At 44.4% G+C, this 17,232-nt stretch overlaps 1 protein-coding gene across 1 annotated transcript in view; it reads right to left on the bottom strand.

Annotated features, from left to right (window-relative positions):
- Positions 1–17,232, bottom strand: part of Ephb1 (EPH receptor B1) — a 422,319-nt gene that overhangs the window by 12,044 nt on the left and 393,043 nt on the right. Inside the window, exon 13 of the mRNA XM_005072022.4 lies at positions 1,544–1,693. Within this exon, the coding sequence (XP_005072079.1) occupies positions 1,544–1,693 (150 nt within the window). The remainder of the gene's footprint in view (positions 1–1,543; positions 1,694–17,232) is intronic.

Consider the following 17,232-nt stretch of genomic DNA (forward strand, 5'->3'; position numbering starts at 1 on the left):
GCATGAGTTGACTGTGTTGAATGAATGATTGGGGAATTCTTGAAACCCAATGTCAGAAACTCTATTTGTTTTCAGCACAGGTGAATGCATTGCCTGAGAATATCTCAAGTGTCAAATCTCCAGTGTTGGTTTTGTAATCCATTCTATGTGAGCTGAATTGTTCTTTATCAGATTAAGGTCTCTGGGTGGGGACAAGATGGGTCTGCTTTGTCTGGCTAGCATTTTTCACTTAGACAGTATAGATGGAAGCTGTGTGCAGCCGGTTTCATAAAAGCAGCCTAGTTACTGTCAGCTCCACCACTTACTGATTGGACACACTACAGGAGCAGAGGCGAGGCGTGGCTAATCATAGATAATAGAGGACCTAGATGCCACATGGTTGGCATCAGGACCTGGTTAAAGACACAGTCATTTCATTGGCTCTGAACTAAAGCACTTCACACACACCAGTGCCCAGAACTGTTCCACAATCACCCCAGGTATCTTCTTATAATTTTGCTGGAAAACTACCACCTTTCTCAGTCTTCTTAGAAAATCCATAAAGACTATCTGGGGAGGGCAGTTTTAACAAGCTGAGGAGTGCCTTGGAGGCCACCCAGGCATGGATGCACTTAGAGTATAACAGTAGGAGCTAAATTAATTGAATCTATACTAGGGACAGCCCTGTCTCTTCCAGCCTATAACCTTGGAAAGGAAAGAACTGTCCCTATGAAGGTGTGGAGGACAAACAGGAGACACACACACACATGCAGGCTTTGCAAGGCGCAAGCCTCTGGGTACCAAAGGGAGAGTGGGCATTTAGAACACAGAGGAATAGTCTGGGAGGGTAGCCTAGGTCAAAGATGGTATTAAAATCCAAGCAAGACTTTTTGTTTTTGTTTTTTTGAGACAGGGTTTCTCTGTGTTGTTTCAGAGCCTGTCCTGGGACCCGCTCTGTAGACCACGGTGGTCTCAAACTCACAGAGATCCGCCTGCCTCTGCCTCCCGAGTGCTGGGATTAAAGGTGTGTGCCACCAACGCCCGGCTCTAGGCAAAACTTTTGATTGGAATCTTATTAGACCCAATCACCCTCAAAGCTTTCATCACTCTTTACCATGAAGCAAATTTCCCATACAGAAAGAACATCACCGAAGTGCCTCTGTTTACAGCATCTTTAGTAACTTCTGTCTTCCATCTCACCCTCTCCATGAAGGGCAGTCTGGAGGGAGGTTTATGACCTCCCCATAGACAGGGCCCCACTCCTGCAGCCTGCCTGAAGTTGACTACCTTGGGAAACTTTCTCACCACCTCCTTTGCTGATACTGTCATTGACCCACCAAGGCTGGGCTCTCAGGGAAGAAGGGCTCCTTACACTGCCTCTCTTTAAGCTGATGCTAAAAGTTTCAGAAGCTGTAACTTGTCTGGAGCAACACAGCTGTCACAGGCAGAGCAGGATGGGGACTTTCAAACTAGCCCCTCCTTCTGATCCCCATCGCCTTGGTACTCACAGCATGAGGTCTACTTGGATGAGTGTTTGCAGCAATTAGACGTGACTGCTACTTACATCTTGATTGGACATATCCCAGTAGGGTCTCTCTCCAAATGACATGACTTCCCACATGACAATCCCATAGCTCCAGACATCGCTGGCTGACGTAAACTTGCGGTAGGCGATGGCCTCTGGAGCTGTCCATCTCACAGGGATCTTTCCTCCCTAGAAGAAGGAGAAACCAAATTTGGTTCAAAGAAATAAAAAGAAACAAGGCACAAATACTCCACACTATACCCTGAACTTCCCCAGCCTGGGAATCAGGACCGCCATGGAATTCCTTGACCAGTAAGCAAGAAGCATTGAGTAGGGTCTACAGGGGACCAGCAAGCCCTATAGTAGGCCCATGGGCATTCCACACATGAAGGGGATGGCAGCAATGACATCTCATTGCCCCACCATGATACCCACCACTGGTGCTATCATTAGTGCTGGTATGGTGGTACTAGGAAAGAGGACAAGCATTCTAAACTTACTAGAATGACATCAGACTGGCTACCCGAGGTGCAAGTTATGGTTGTCATTATCTCATGTCAATGGAAACACCACATACTTGGATCAAGAGGAAATACAATGAACCCAAGGGAGTGATGTGGCATAATCTCCAAGGACCCTTCTACTGAAAAGTCACAGCAGCTGCACCTCTACCCCTGGTCGTGTTGTGCTCTAACTCTGAGGGAAGGGTTTCCTAGCTCCACATCCTGCTTACAGCCCTGGTTGCACTGATTGTGAGGGACCCTGGCCTGTTTGTATGCTGGTCACCCCAACTGTCCTTCAGCAGAGGTCAGAATCTAGGAGATAGGAGATCCTGTTTCCAAAGGATTGATTTGGTTTTTCCCCTCTTTCCTGTCCTGGGTACCATGCTGGATGTGTCTAACTCAGTTTTCTATTTAGCCCTTAGCGTGCCTCTAGACCTGGTCAGCACTGCTAACCTAAGAGCTGAAATCCACCTTTGCCATCACTTAGTCAGTGAACGAGCAAACAGCACATGCTCTTTCTGGGTCCTTTCTGAAGAAGATCTGGGGTCTCAGGGAAGAGTTGCCCAGAGAGGATACAAACTGTTATCAAGATGCATGTATCATGGGGAGGCAGATGAGAAAACAGAAACTCAAAACATACTTAACTCCATTGAAAAATGAGGAGAGTGCAAATGGAGGTTGGATGTAGGGTTTCTGAAAACTGGGCTACCAGTTTGGACACCAGTACTGGTCTTTTCTTCCTGTGTGACCAAGGCAAGTACTCAACCTCTCTAGGATCTTGGTCATGAGCACCTGTACAGTCTGGTCATCATGTGTCATATAGGTATGACGCCACACTACCTGTGTGTTAATTTATGCTTTCATTAGAGAGCAAGTCACCGACCAGATGAACTCCCTGCAGAAAGGAAATCCAGACTGAGAGTGTGAAAGAGCTCAAGCAGTTTAACCTAGGCAAGGCCAGTGATTCCTCAGAAGGAAACAGAGGATGGTGAGGATGGGACAAAAAAAATCAAGGCACAGTTTAGCTTGTCCTATACTCACACCAACACATTGCGTGTTAATGTGATCTATGTCAAAGTTGTCACCCAAACAGATCATTCCCAAGGACACATGTGGCCTGTTTTTCCTACTCATCTTTCCAAATACCAGTATTTCACGCCACAGCACTGTTCTGTGCCTGAGCAGTGAATCACTCCATAATCCCTGAAACTAAGGGACTCAAGCAATGGAGGCTGCACCAGGGGCATCAGACTCCACTTTCTTCCCTCCCGGGACAAGCTACAAGAGGCTAACTTTTATATTGAGCACTCTTACAAGCCATTCAAATCACCAAAATCTATGGTGAAGTTTAGCAGAAATGCCTCAAAAGTGTTTTAAGTGGTTAATCTACAGGATGAGAAGCAACAGTACGCATAAAAATGTATTTTTATCTGGCTTCCTCTCCAAGGCTGGGAGGAATAAAGACCACCTGGCCTGGACCTCCCCCCCCCACACACACACACATGTACAACTTTCTACAGGGAAGATGGTCCTGATTTCCCCCTGGGGATTCTGGCAGGCTTTTGTGGTGTGAGATGTCCTCAGCTCAAATGCCAGAAGCTTGACAAATGTCAGGAGGATGTGTTTAGGCTGTCCTGCAAGGGATACACTGTCCCCATCATCCCCAGAACATGACTGTATTTACTGGCTTTGGCAATATGGTACCCATGGCTGGGAAGAGAAGTACAAAATTCATCTGTTGATCCAATAACTGCCAAACCCATAAATGTCATCAAATGGTGGCTCAGAGTCCCTTGTTCTATGTTGCCCCTGAGGGAAAGGTTATTGCAACTTCATGAGATAGCCTTGGCTTCTCCAAAGGAAAGGGGGTTTGCTTTTTAAAAAATGCTTGGGTTGGCCAGGGTGATAGATCAGGCAGTAAAGTGCTTGCCTTGCAACCATGAAGACCCAAGTTTGATATTCAGAACCAATATAAAGAAGGCCAGATGTGGTGGCATGTGCTTGTAAAACTAATACTGGGAACAGGCCTATGCCTGGGGCTCATGGCTGGCCAGCCCAGCCTACTTGGTGAACTCTAGGCCAATAACAGGCCCTGCCTGAAAACACAATGTAAATAACACTTGAGTTAAGTGAGGTAAGAGAAAATAGGAAGAGTGTGTGTGTGTGTGTGTGTGTGTGTGTGTGTGTGTGAGAGAGAGAGAGAGAGAGAGAGAGAGAGAGAGACAGAGAGAGAGACAGAGAGAGAGAGAGAGACAGAGAGAGAGAGAGACTCAGTGGGTGGAACCTTATCAGTATGTGATTGCAAGACTAAGAGGGAAAGAGGACTAGATAGAGAAAGCCCATAAGTAAACGGGACTGTGAGCTTGCTTATCTTTTGTGTGCGTTTGTTGGGAGGCATGAGAGATGAAAGTGTAGTTCTGAATTTCAAAGAGATTATTTGGGAGTCTGGAAGTGTCCTCCTCTGCCAAATCTGGAGCCGACCCCAGGGGCCGTCAGCAACAGCTGTTGAGCTGCTCCCTCTTGCATGTAAAGTGGCAGTGCCAGGCCCGCTGGCGGGAAGCCCCGAGACCTCCTGCCGCCTTGCACTGTTGGGCCTCACTGAACACAGAGCTTGGCCTGTCACCACCACTCCCTCCATCTCAGCAGGTGGCTGGGGCTTCCAGAAGAGCTACTCTGGACAAGGAAGCGATGGCTTGTCATGGTCAGTTCTTCTCCTTGGCTGAAAAACTGACCTCTGAGGCAGAACAAAGGGAATCATGAAGTCAGGGAAGCAAGGGGTGGGTGCCTTTTCTCCTAAGGATCTTGCATTTCCTTTCTGTCTTTTTAACACCACACAGGCGGCACTGCCTTCTGATGCTCATCCGTAATTACAGTGATGGTTATGATTACTTAACTTGTCTTCAATTATATGACAGGAAATCTATTTGGTTAGAGGATGCTGACCAGCCCCATGAGGGGCCAAAGAAAAGGCAGTAGATGACACTATAGCAGGCAGGGTGTCCACAAGCCAGGAAGGCCTTGCTGTTAGAAGAGGAAATCTGGACCAGAAACCAAGTCTAGTGCATCCCCATGTCTGCAAAATGTTGTCAGGGTCCCTTACTCTCCAATGTAGGCACTAAGAAAGGGCCAGAGATGAGGTGTAACTTCCTCCATTAGATGCCAGGTAACACAAAAGAACTCTTGTTGTGCTGAAGAATGGATAGGTTCCTTATGAAGGAATCAACATCCTTGTGGACAGAGAAAGACTGAAGAGACTCTAGATTCTAGATCAGGCTTTGCACAGTAGTACCCTGACTCACCTCCCCCAGGTATGCTGAGGGCACAATATGTGAGAGAAACAAGTTCCCAGAAGGATTGTCTATTCTGGATCATAGCTTCAGGGATGTTGATATCTGATGGTGGGGAGAAACAGATCTGAACAGCCACTTCACAGCAGGCAGGAAACAGAGCAGGAGGCACACAGGAAGGGGACAGGGTAAGGAACAACTTCCAGAGACCAACTTCCTCCAACTAAGTCCCAAAGAACAGTCATCTATGCAGTGCCACTCTATCCCCAGTATGGTACTGGCGACATATTAGTAATGAGACTCAACTACTACCTCAAGAAGCAAAGTTTATCCCTGCGGCCACCCAGTCAGTACATTGTCTTGTCACAGTGAGCATAGGTACAACACACACCCTCCAATTGATATTTAGAGAAGTTTCTGGGTGACTGGCATGGTCATGTTATCTCTGTCCACCATATTCTGTGAAACAAAGTCTCTTTGGGATTATACAGGAATCCAGGCACTAATGATTATTGACCATGGTAATCATAGACTTCTTCACAAAATACTGGAATCATGGTGCAGGAATCTCTTAAGGTTTGGAAATGACAGGTTTATGACAATAGTGTCACATAATGGTTCTGAATTACATAAGCCCACTGATCTAAAAGTTTTGTAACACAGAAAATATGTTGGAATTTTAATGGGCCATGTATAAAACCCATGACGTATGTTATTGTTATCATTAAACAAGGACCTGCTAAGTAAGAGTTATGAGATGGACTACATCACTCACAAGAAGATATGTCCATCTACTAACCAGTCATTGTGACATTAGGGTTCTGAAGGATATAATCAAGTTAAGATGAGGTCATCCTGTATTGCAACTGGCCCTAAATGTAATGCTGGCTTCTTTATAGTAAGGTCATGTTCACATGCGAAAGCACAAAGAGGTGATCACCCTATGAAGATGGAGGCAGAGATTTGGATGGTGTATCTACAAACTAAGTCACATAAGGGACAGGTGGCATCTAGGAATGAGACACAGAAGAGATTCCTCTCTGTGGCCTTTAGAAGGAGCATGGCCCTGACTAAATGGGGACCTTCCAGACTGCAGAATTGAGAAACTGAATTCTTGTTATCTAAAGTCGGGTAGTTCTTCTTTCCTATGGCAACTGCAGAGAGCTACTTCATGGACTACAGCCAATTATGTGAAGCAGCTGTATGAAGTCCCTGCTCCGGTCTCTTAGGTGGCAAACTCTTACAAGATACTGCTATTAGATAGGGGTAGGACTTAGAGATGAGGGGTACTGCCAACACTTTATATCAAAGCCTCTCAATTAATCTTGGCCCCCCATAATATTTACTCAGTTGTGTTTATCAGTCCACACTCCACAGTCCCTAGCATGTAGCAGACCCAAAACCTAGGTGGCAACTTTAGCCAAGAGAGCCACACTGGACATACCCAACACTGAAGACAAAGCCAACACTCCTCTCCACACAGGTAGCCTAGTCCAGTAGTGCTCAAGCTTGTCTGCCTACTGTAATCACTTAGGGGAGGTCTTCATTGTCTTTATAACCTGAGGACATTTAATCCCAGGTACCTTCGCTTGTGTAGATAAAGTGATGTCCCAGGTACTTTCACATGTGTAGATTCTGGGAGTGATATCCAAGGACTGGTAGGTTTAACAGGAATCTGAATTAGAATAGAATCACTAGTGGGTGGTTCTAATATGTAGACATGAATTGCCTCTGAGACCACAGAAGGGGGTGTCAGCCTTGATTAACAATGTCTGCAGTGGGGGAGTTAGCAGGTGGCCATGTATGAATGGCAAGTATTTGCCAACACTGCACTAAATCTCACAGGATCTTAAAATGCTAAAAACGGAACAGAGGGCAAATTTGTCTTGCATGTCAAGAGTCACTCTGGAGTGGGCAGATTGGACACAACCCTTGGGGCAGTGACCATCCTGGCTGTAGTGAACCAGCCTGGGTGAGGCAGCCACCATGAAAGCAGTTCCATGCAGTCCTGTGTAGACAAGTTGGGGCACAGATGGGCCCTGCCTTCGAAGCATGCACCCCTCCTGTTCCTCAGTCATTGTCTGCTACTTTGGAGCAAAAGGTCTGAAGTGAGACTAAGTGCCAAATGAGAAGAGTACTTCAGAATAAATGGCCGGATTCAAAGGTGCTGGCAAGCACACTGACCCATTTTCTTAAGCCTAATATGTCAAGTGATTTTTTTCCTCTTGGATAAGGACAAAGTTTCTGCTTAAAGGTCCTTTGCACCCACACAGCTCCTAACAGCCAGTGGAAGCAGCACCTCCTGGCAGTTGAATTGCAACCGAACCTGTGTTAACAAAGAGGCGCTCCCTAGGAATCGCCAGGAATTTGCAGAGACAAGGTGGTCTCTCCACCTTTGGAAAGAGTTCATCTGGCCCCGCTGCCGCCTTCATTCTAGGAACCAGGCTCTAGTCAGAGACACTGTAGTTTGTTTCCCTGCTAAGGATTATGAGAAGGCTGACACCATGAGCAGTGGGCTGGATGCTGGGACAGGTGAGCTTCTGGGTGGGTGTTCTCGTTTGTCTTGCTAATAACATACACAAGCAGCCCAGGAGAAGGCTGGGAGAAAAGACAACCCAGAAAAAGACACCCAGCCTTGGTGACTGCACAAGAAATTGTTTCTAAACAGAATGCTTTTCAAAGCTTTTCTTGAAGCATTAGCTGCGCCTGCAAAATGAATGACACAATGTATTTTGAACAAGTAATAAAATATGTGATTTGAATAACTACAAATGAAAAGATTTACAGTCGGTGGGCTCCTGGCTGCCTCTCCCCTGAGCTCTGTGTGTGCCGAAACCCTTCTGCAAGATGTTGCAAAAGGTAATTGCAGCCCAAACATCATTTCCCAGCAGCTAGAAAAAGGCCTATTTGGACATAAATTAACTAAAAATATGCGGGTGATAGTGTGTATTTCATGTGTGAAGAACAGAAAGGCCACTTGGTGACGTTTCCAACTGGGGGAAAAAATCCCAGCTCTGAACCAAACAGATGAAATAGAAGTCGTTTCTCTGCAACACAGTGACAGGAAAACAGCTGGCTTTTATTACCCACCCCCAAACAGCCCCGGCTGCTCCATCATTATTATCTTCCATCATTCAGCACTTCTTGAGTTTACAATTAAAAAGAAAGAATGGAGAGATGAGGAGTGAATGGTTTCAAAGCTGCCTTCATTCATTTGACAAGTACATAGGTGGTAACCTTGCGCTGGCCTGAATCAGCAGAGCAGAAGGAAGAGGACACTGTGCAGCAAAGCCAACCGTGTAGGCTCAGTGACAGTGGTGCAGGCAGCTGCTCTCCTGCGTGGGACCCTAAAGCTGGGCCTGCTATCTGTGCTTCTGAAGAGTCATCTTGGGTGCCTAGATGGAAGGAATCTAGAGTCTCTGTATTTTGCCTTTACAGATAGACTGCTTACTGATAACCTGGAGCGAGGGACCTAGCCATCCATCCATCAGGGGCCTAGTAAACAGGGCTGAACTTCCTTGCTATGGAAACAAAATGTCTTCATTTAGTGACTGGGGACCACAAACCTCTAAGTCTTTTAAATGGCAAGTGGGCATGGAGGAGCAGGGAGCAGGGAAGGGGTAAGGTTGAAAAAAGGCTCCAAGTTCACCAAGATGTCATAGCCACTGTGTTGCCTGCTACTTTTCAGAACCTGCAGGGACTGAGCTTTCTCCTGGAGTTTATCTAACCCCTTTGCTTCCTGCTGCCCTCCTCAGCCCCAGCCCCATCTATGTAACCACACCCCCTACATCTGTAGACAGTCCATTTGCTGCATCTCCATATCCCAACTTGTCCTCAGCAACCTGAGCGTTCTTATCTCCATCCTCCTATCTCCATATCTGTGTTTCCAGCAGTAACAGCCATCACCCCTCTCATTCTGTTCCATTTCTACTTCTGTGTATGGAGGGCACTGGGTCTTTCTGCTGTCTATTACTGGGGTGCCCCTCCTACAGCTGTGGACCCTGCAGAGCTTCTTTCTGACAGTGTGCAGAAGATGGGGAGGCTTCTCTAACCCTAGATTAGTAGTTCTCAACCTGTGAGGTTGCGACCCGCTTGGGGGGGGTCTCATATCAGATATTTACATGGCAATTCATAACAAAAGTAAAATTATAGTTATGAAGTAGCAACAAAATAATTTTATGGTTGGGGTCACCACAGCATGAGGAACTGTATTAAAGGGTCATGCCATTAGGAAGGTTGATGGTCTAGATAAAGCAAGGGATCTGAGATTCAGACTGGCTTCTGCCCTGCCATCGTGGAAACTTCTGCCCAGGCTTGCATAAAACTATGGAGTTTGATCTGTTGGCCTTATCAAAGTTACTATGGCCTCTAATATTTTCCCTCCTAGCTGTAGAATATAAGCACCTGAGGGATGCTGATAACTTACACAAACAGGAAAAGGATGTCCATTCTTATTCAACATTGTATTTTCTGATGCCTTACCAATGTCTGCTAACCACACCTCGAATCTCCTTTCTTATTCCTACCCTTAAAAGCTAATTCGAAATGATGGCTCACTTACATTAAACAGCTTATTTTGGCCTCCTGAACATCAGCTCCTTCTTGGCATGGCTTCTCCCTCAAAGAAACCCAGCAGTTATAACCAAGTCACTTAACCACTCTATCTTACTGTCTCCACCTGCCAATGGGGATAATAATGTTTAATTATCTCCGAGGGGTGCATGAGGAGCTGTTAGCTAATGCTGGCAGAGCGTGCAAGTGTGCTACTGAGGCTGCTCCACCTGCCTCCCAGCAGGAACCCTGCTCCTGTCTTCCTCTAGGGCAAGGAGCAATGGGAGCAGTGGCTGGGAAGAACTAGGTGGAGTCATGCCCAAAGGCCACCTAGGGAGGCCAGCTTCTTCCTGGATGTCTTCCACACCAGTGGTGTAAACTGAATCAGATATTTTAAATCTCGATTTATAGACCCTGGGGATGGAGCTACCCAGAGTACATACCTGATGAAAGGTAGTGGGAGTCCTGAAACCTCCCCTCCTACACTCTTTCCCTCCCCGTTGGATGATGGGAAAGAAGGGAAGATAAATGGAGACCAGTGTTCCTATGTGTGGAGGGAAAGCAGCTTTTTTTTTTCATCCAAGGGAAGAAACAGGATGGGTTTTGCGTTACATCCTCAACTACAGAGCCCCAACTCTCTCCAAAAGTCACCGTTCTCTCGTACCCTCTTGTCTCACCCCTCCCTCGTAAAGCACTAACCAGCTCAAAGTGCAGGCTGGGAGTAAGTAAAGGGAATTAATCGTGTCCTAGGTGAGGAAGGGGAGTCGGAAATGGCCTTGTCTCAACCATGGCAAGCGGATTTGGAAAAATCTACAAATTCAGCATTGCCCTTAGGTACAGACGTGATGCCCTGAGAAGGACACAGTATCATCTGCATACTGTATAATGAATAACCTGGACCCTTCATGAGGAGATATAAAGCAAACCTGAACCAGGGAGATTTCATTAAAAAACATACAAACGAGGGCAGAGGAGATGGCTCAGAGAGTAAAGGCACTCACTGCCAAAGTCAAGAAGTCAGTTCAGTTCTGGGAGTGAACGGATTCCCTAAACCTGTCCTCTGACTGCCACACATAAACCATGGCCTCCATACATACAGAGCAATAAAAAATGAAATGAAGCATATGAATGTTATTCTTTAAAATAGCATTAAAAACATTACAAGAAACAACATTGTTAAAACATTGCTGATTGAAGGAGAGAAGTCAACATGAACTAAGGACACATCTGATCCCAGTACTAGAGGGAAAAGAAATGCTTAGGAAGATATTGGAGGGGTAAGTTAAAATGAAAATGCAGATAGCAGATTAGATAAGGGTATTTTATCTGTGATAAATTATTAAGTAGAGAAGAATGCTAAAAGAATATATGATTATATCCTTATCCTTAGTATGGGAATAATGTATAGGGAAATGTCCAAGAGTAAAGAGTTATAATTTATATAACACGTTGTCTAAGAGTTCAGAAAAGGGTTGGAATATAGATTAAGGGACAGCACTTGCCTAGGATGCATTGAATATCAGAGACCCTGTGTTCCATACCCAGTACTGAAAAAAAGAAATTAACAATGCAGTGGGGGAAAGTATTTTACAAAATTAGAATGGGAGTGAAAATAATAAAGAGAAGCAGGAACATCTCAAGTTCAAGACCAACCTCGGGAACCTAGTGACCCAGTTTAAAGCAAGCAAACAAGCAAATTAAAGACCTAATTGGGGAATGGGGCTGGGATATAGCTCAGTGGAGAGCACCTAGTTGGCAACATGTATTGTTTGAGGTCAGAGATTCTCAACAACATACACACACACACACACACACACACACACACACACACACACACACACACACACAAACTCCAGGAAGAAATGGGTTAAAACCACAGCATTCTGAAGACTTCTTCTGGTTCCTTTCATCACCTGAGACTTGTCTTCCGAATTTGACAACTAAGCCTCTTTTTTCTGCAACTTCTGGGATTACTTTCTTCCTAGATGTGGGACAGGGAGTATGTAGGTTTTATTATCAAAAGTCTGATGAAAGGGGCTGGTTATAACAGCCATCAGAGATGGAAAACAGAAACCACAGTGTTTCTTCCATTGTGAAATACCCAGAAGCATTTGGGGCAGTCATATTGCACCTAGGGTTCATGGGTTTCTGCTTCATTCCACATTAGCTATTCTACGCAGCTTCTCAAATATCCAATGATGTTTGACATACTTTAATTTCTTAGTTGATTCCATAGAAATTTACTCAGCAGCACACTAAAGTTAAAGGTTGTTGTGTTAGAAGAGGAAGCCATGCCAGCCTCTGGGAGAAAAGAAGACATTGACTGATCAAGAACCCCAGGAGATGGGCCATGGCTTTTTCCAGCTCCTGGATAGGTTGGGGAATGGGACAGATTTTAAGTGCAATACTGAAGGCATAGGGGAGGCAGGCCTGGGTCTCCAAGGCTGTCTTACTATGTTGATCTGTCCAGCAACACTCACATTGATAGTATTTCTTGACCAAAGGTCTTTGTAAGACTTTCCAAGCAAAAATCAAGACCATGTCCTTCAGAATATCATTAGGTTGAATTTCCAAAGAGAAAAGGGGGGCATTTGTTTGATATACTGAACTATCCAAATATTTCCTTGTAAGTGGTAAGTACTGACTTATTACATTGTGGCTTTTAAAAAAATAATGTTCAGTCAATATTAAAAATCAAGTCTAAGGGGATTTATCAATGGATTCTAAAATTGGGGGAATTTTTTGATGAGAAGCAGGATATCACTGTGACATAACAATATCTTCTCACAGGGAAAAATGCAATATGAACAGTATGTAACTAAACATAGGTGAATTAGACAGAACCTTGAACAGGTGATCAAAATTAAAAACAACAATAAAGGGCAGATGGATATCACATGTCTACAGATACAGAAATAGAGGAAGGACACAACATTGCTGGAATACTCATGGCCAAGAACATAGAATCTGAATGGAATCATGAGAAGTATCAGAAAAACCACAAAGGACAAATGTTTCATTTTAAAAAGTGAGTGTGAGCTTTAGAAAATGTCAGTATCATAAAAGACAAAGAAACACAGGGAAAGTATTCCAGATTAGAAGAGGCGAAGGAAACATGAAAATTAAAAGTAACCCTTGCTAGACAGCAGATTTAGAAAACATTTACTAGTAATAGGGGGTGGTCCCAACAAAATTAAAAACCTGTCTATGATGCAGACTTCTTAGTCATTAAAAAGATAAACATGATCCAAACGAAAAGTTTTCTAAAAATTCCCTTGCCAACTGATGATGTATCTTAAGGAAATATTTCACCAAACAGTGACATTTCCCTTTGAGTTATATTTGTAAAGAAGCCAATGAGGAGATCCCCAAGAAAATTTTATGGCTTCAAATGTAGACAATAAATAAAATGTAATGAGGGCCATCTTCTTTGAAGCCCTTAAAGTTAATGGGGAAAATGTCCTGGGAATCAGCCTTAGAAACAAACTAACACTGAACACGGTCTGCGGCATCACTTCAAAGCCCAGTGGAAGTATGATGGGACAGAAATATTATCCCCAGAAACTGACACACGACAGTAGCCAAAGCCTTGTTTGGAAGACACCATCCATGAAGGCGCACTATCAACAGCAGGTGTGTGTTGGGAGTGCTGTTACTCAGGTTGGGGGTCTGGGTCCTGGGCAGATCTTTGCACCACCAGCACTGCCCAGTCGCATTCTGTAAAATGCTGTCACACGGTTGAGAACGCCAGTCATTTCTCACAGGTGGACAGACTCAAATACAGGGCAGAGCCCACGGTTCCCATAGTTTTTCCACAGGTAGATGTTTGAACATTTAGTTTCAGTCTTACTGAAGACTGTTTTTCCTGCTTCAGATGGCCACACTGATGGTGTAACTGTGATAAACTGAGATCGATTGTAAGCTTTCTGGAGGTGACTGATCAGACTCTAATTTCCTAACAAGGGCCTTTCTGCTAGATTTCACATAAACCTAATTTTCTTCAAAAATGTACAATGATATAATGGGAGCTATGGGGAGAAAGTACATTCTGGAGAGAATACTCAATGGCTAATGATGACTCACAATCTAAGAGAAGCATGGAGAGGAGATTACCAGCCTCCTGTGCACCTCGCATGTCAATCTGGAGAGTCTTTGTAGCCTTAAGCTCCTTGGTCTTGTGCCTCTCTTTGGAAATCTAGGTCCTAGATAGGCCCTGGACAACGGGATGTACCTTCCTTCTGTGGATAAGACACACCAGAGGAGGTGAGCGCTAATGGACAGAGATCCAGTGTCTACATTGCACCAACTTCTCTGCTGGGTACTTTACATATTTAATATCCATATTTCACATGCTCATGTACTTTTCACAGTAATAAATGTTTTTTCCCTCTATGACAGGGTTTCTCTGTATAGCCCTGACTGTCCTAGAACTTGTTCTGTAGACCAAATTTGTCTCAAACTCACAGAGATCTGCCTGCCTCTGCCTCCCAAGTGCTGGGATTTAAAGGCATTCACCACTACTGCCCGGCCAATAAATGGATTCTGTTACCACTTTAGAGATTAGAAAACTGAGGCTCAAGGAGTAGATATCCTACCTGGTCTACCACAGAGTATCTTAGTAGCAGAGCTGGGGTTTATGGTCTAGGAGAATTCCTATAATGAATCCTCAAACTTGCATGATTAGCTGAAAGGAAACAACTGGGCATGTTGATAATTGTATTTAGCATGTCGGATATTGTTGGAGTTGATTTTGCCCCCAAATCAGGTGAAAATTTTTAACTGAGATCATAAATCCTTTACTAATGATCCTGTTTCATCAACTTTTATAATAACTTCTTAAAGCATTTACAGGAACTTAGGATGTCATGAAAGCACACAATCCTGCATCTCCTCTTATTTTTACAATGACTATGTTATATAGACCAGATATAATGTTTTTTTCCTTTTGACATAAAATGGAGTAGAGTCTCATACTTAGTGTAAGTCCACCCAAGTTATCAGTGAGAGGCCCAGTGTTCACATCATGTTTTCTAGCTCACTCTCCAGCTTTGTTCTTAGAACTTCTGAAGGAATCCCACACCCCTTTCAGAGCTACCTAGTCTTAAATCTACAGTGAATTGTCTCTTGTTAGTTTGGGATTTGTTGCATCACATGATGTGAAATATTTTGAAAACAGAAAAGGAAAAGAATGAGCTTAGGTCTTCATTACTGAAAGTTATGATCAGGGTAATGAGTATCGGAAGTACACACACACACACACACACACACACAAACACCAGCAAAGACCGAGATTGAGTTATGTGTTTTAAATGACTGAACCTACTCTCTTACTAAAATAATTTTGAATAGTATTAATTAGTATAGACTAAGAACATCATAAGTAACTATTATTTTAATTTAAATCTAGTAGAACTGTAGCATGTGAAATGGTCAAACCCTGTGAAGTCTTCAAAAGTGATGAGGCCCACAGTAAGGGCTCTAGGACAATTCCTGGCTATGGTATGAGCCAGAACCCTGTGTTTTATGCTCCAAGTATGCACCTCTCCTAGACAGGAATATCTGTGAGGACAGATGGAGCTATTCCCATCCCTTCCATCTTGGAACATCAATGTGTTGGTCTGCTGGGGTCGGCTGGGGTCAGCTGAAGACATCTGAGGATGTTGGCTTTGAATTTTATTAGAAAACTCAGAGAGTTCATGACTAGGAGGTCACCTTGGCCCTTGTCACTTGGACCCCCTCCCCTCCTTTTTCTATATTCTTTGTTTCCTTGGTCACGAGAGAATAAAGTGACTTTACAGAGTACTTTGAAAAACTAGTTGTTGCTAGCTGTGTAAACAGCTGGGGAAAAGTCCAACAAAGACGAGACTCGACCGTGAGGTGAGCAAGCAGCTTGCCCTGGCAAGCAGAACCCAACTTTGAACCTGAACTTTTCTCTATGCCCTATTTTTCCCTTTTTATCAAATATGCAGATGGCAGGTCCTCTCTAACTGAGCAGTATTAATAGAAGACTATGCGGATGCTCTCACCGGAGTCCCCTTTTCTGTTTTACTCTCTTCTCACAGGAAATGGTTTACCCCAGTGTTCTGTGGAAGGATTACAATGAAGTCTTCACCTTTTAAATCCTGCATATCCCACTGCAACAGGCCCACCAGCAATGACTGCAGCAGAGCCTTTGATCAGCCCTCCAGGTTTCCCTCCCTCCCTTCCTCCTTCCCTCCCTCCCTCCCTCCCTCCCTCCTTTCCTCCCTCCCTCTCCTGTCTCCCTTTTCCCCTTCAGCATTGGTTAACCTGCTGGCTGAGAGTATGCAAACTATCTTCAGATATTTGAATTTTGCATTCCCAGAGGAAGGGAACTCTGCTCAGCCTTGATAGTACTGGTTTTGAACCACCAAACTCTTTAGAAAAAAAAAGTCTTGCCTCTGCATTCTCAAAATACTCAGCTATCCAAGGACCAAGTTTCCTTTTCTTGGATAAACACTGTGCATTATGGAGACTCTGGGGAAGCACAGACTTTCTTGGTGAACAGGCTCTGCACTGGGAAGGCCCATAGGCCAAGCTCTGGCTGGTCTTGGAGGCCTTTCTTAGGCTAGACGCTTAGGACAAGGAGCCTATCTTCTTCTGTGTCTACCTTATGAACAATGCTTAAGAATGCTGTAGTTTAAGATTGGATTACAAAGACTTTCCCAGTCTCCATGCTGGCAGGACTTTCCAAATGTGAGAAGCCCCCTAATTTTTACCATATTGGGTCATAACTAGGATGACTTTACACACACACACACACACACACACACACACACACACACCTCTTTAAATCTGAAGCCATAATTCTTAAGCTCAGTGCTTAGTGCCCCTGCACTGTATAGCTTAAATGAACAACTTGGCATAACCTAGAATGACCTGGAAAGGCAGTGTCAAGAGAAACTACCTACAGTGGGTTGTCTGCAGGCATGTCTGTGGGGTATTGTCTTAATTAAGTTAGCTGATATAGCCAGAGCTAGTCCAGTATGAGCCACACCATTCCCCAGGCAGAGAATGGTCTGAACATTTGTTAAGAGTGGAGAAAGTGAGCCAAGAACAATTAAACAACTGAGCATGAACATGCACATTTCTCCCAGCTCTTGATTACGGGTGTGATGTGACCAGCTATCTGACGTTCCTGCCTTGATTCCCCACAACAGCAGGCTGTAACCTACAATTGAAAGCAGCAGTCTTCTTTTTTTCCTAAGATGCTTTTTCCAGGGTGTTTTATCACAGCAACAGAAAGGAAACTGGGACAGCGCATCCTCCACTTTTCCTAGATAAATTCCAGATGGGCTTCCAAGAACCCCCACATAGAGTATTCCATCGCCATCCTTTGCAGCCTGACCACTGTCTCATTGTACACCTG

This window comes from Mesocricetus auratus, unplaced genomic scaffold, assembly GCF_017639785.1.
Source record: "Mesocricetus auratus isolate SY011 unplaced genomic scaffold, BCM_Maur_2.0 Super-Scaffold_100691, whole genome shotgun sequence".
In the NCBI taxonomy this organism is placed as follows: domain Eukaryota; kingdom Metazoa; phylum Chordata; class Mammalia; order Rodentia; family Cricetidae; genus Mesocricetus; species Mesocricetus auratus.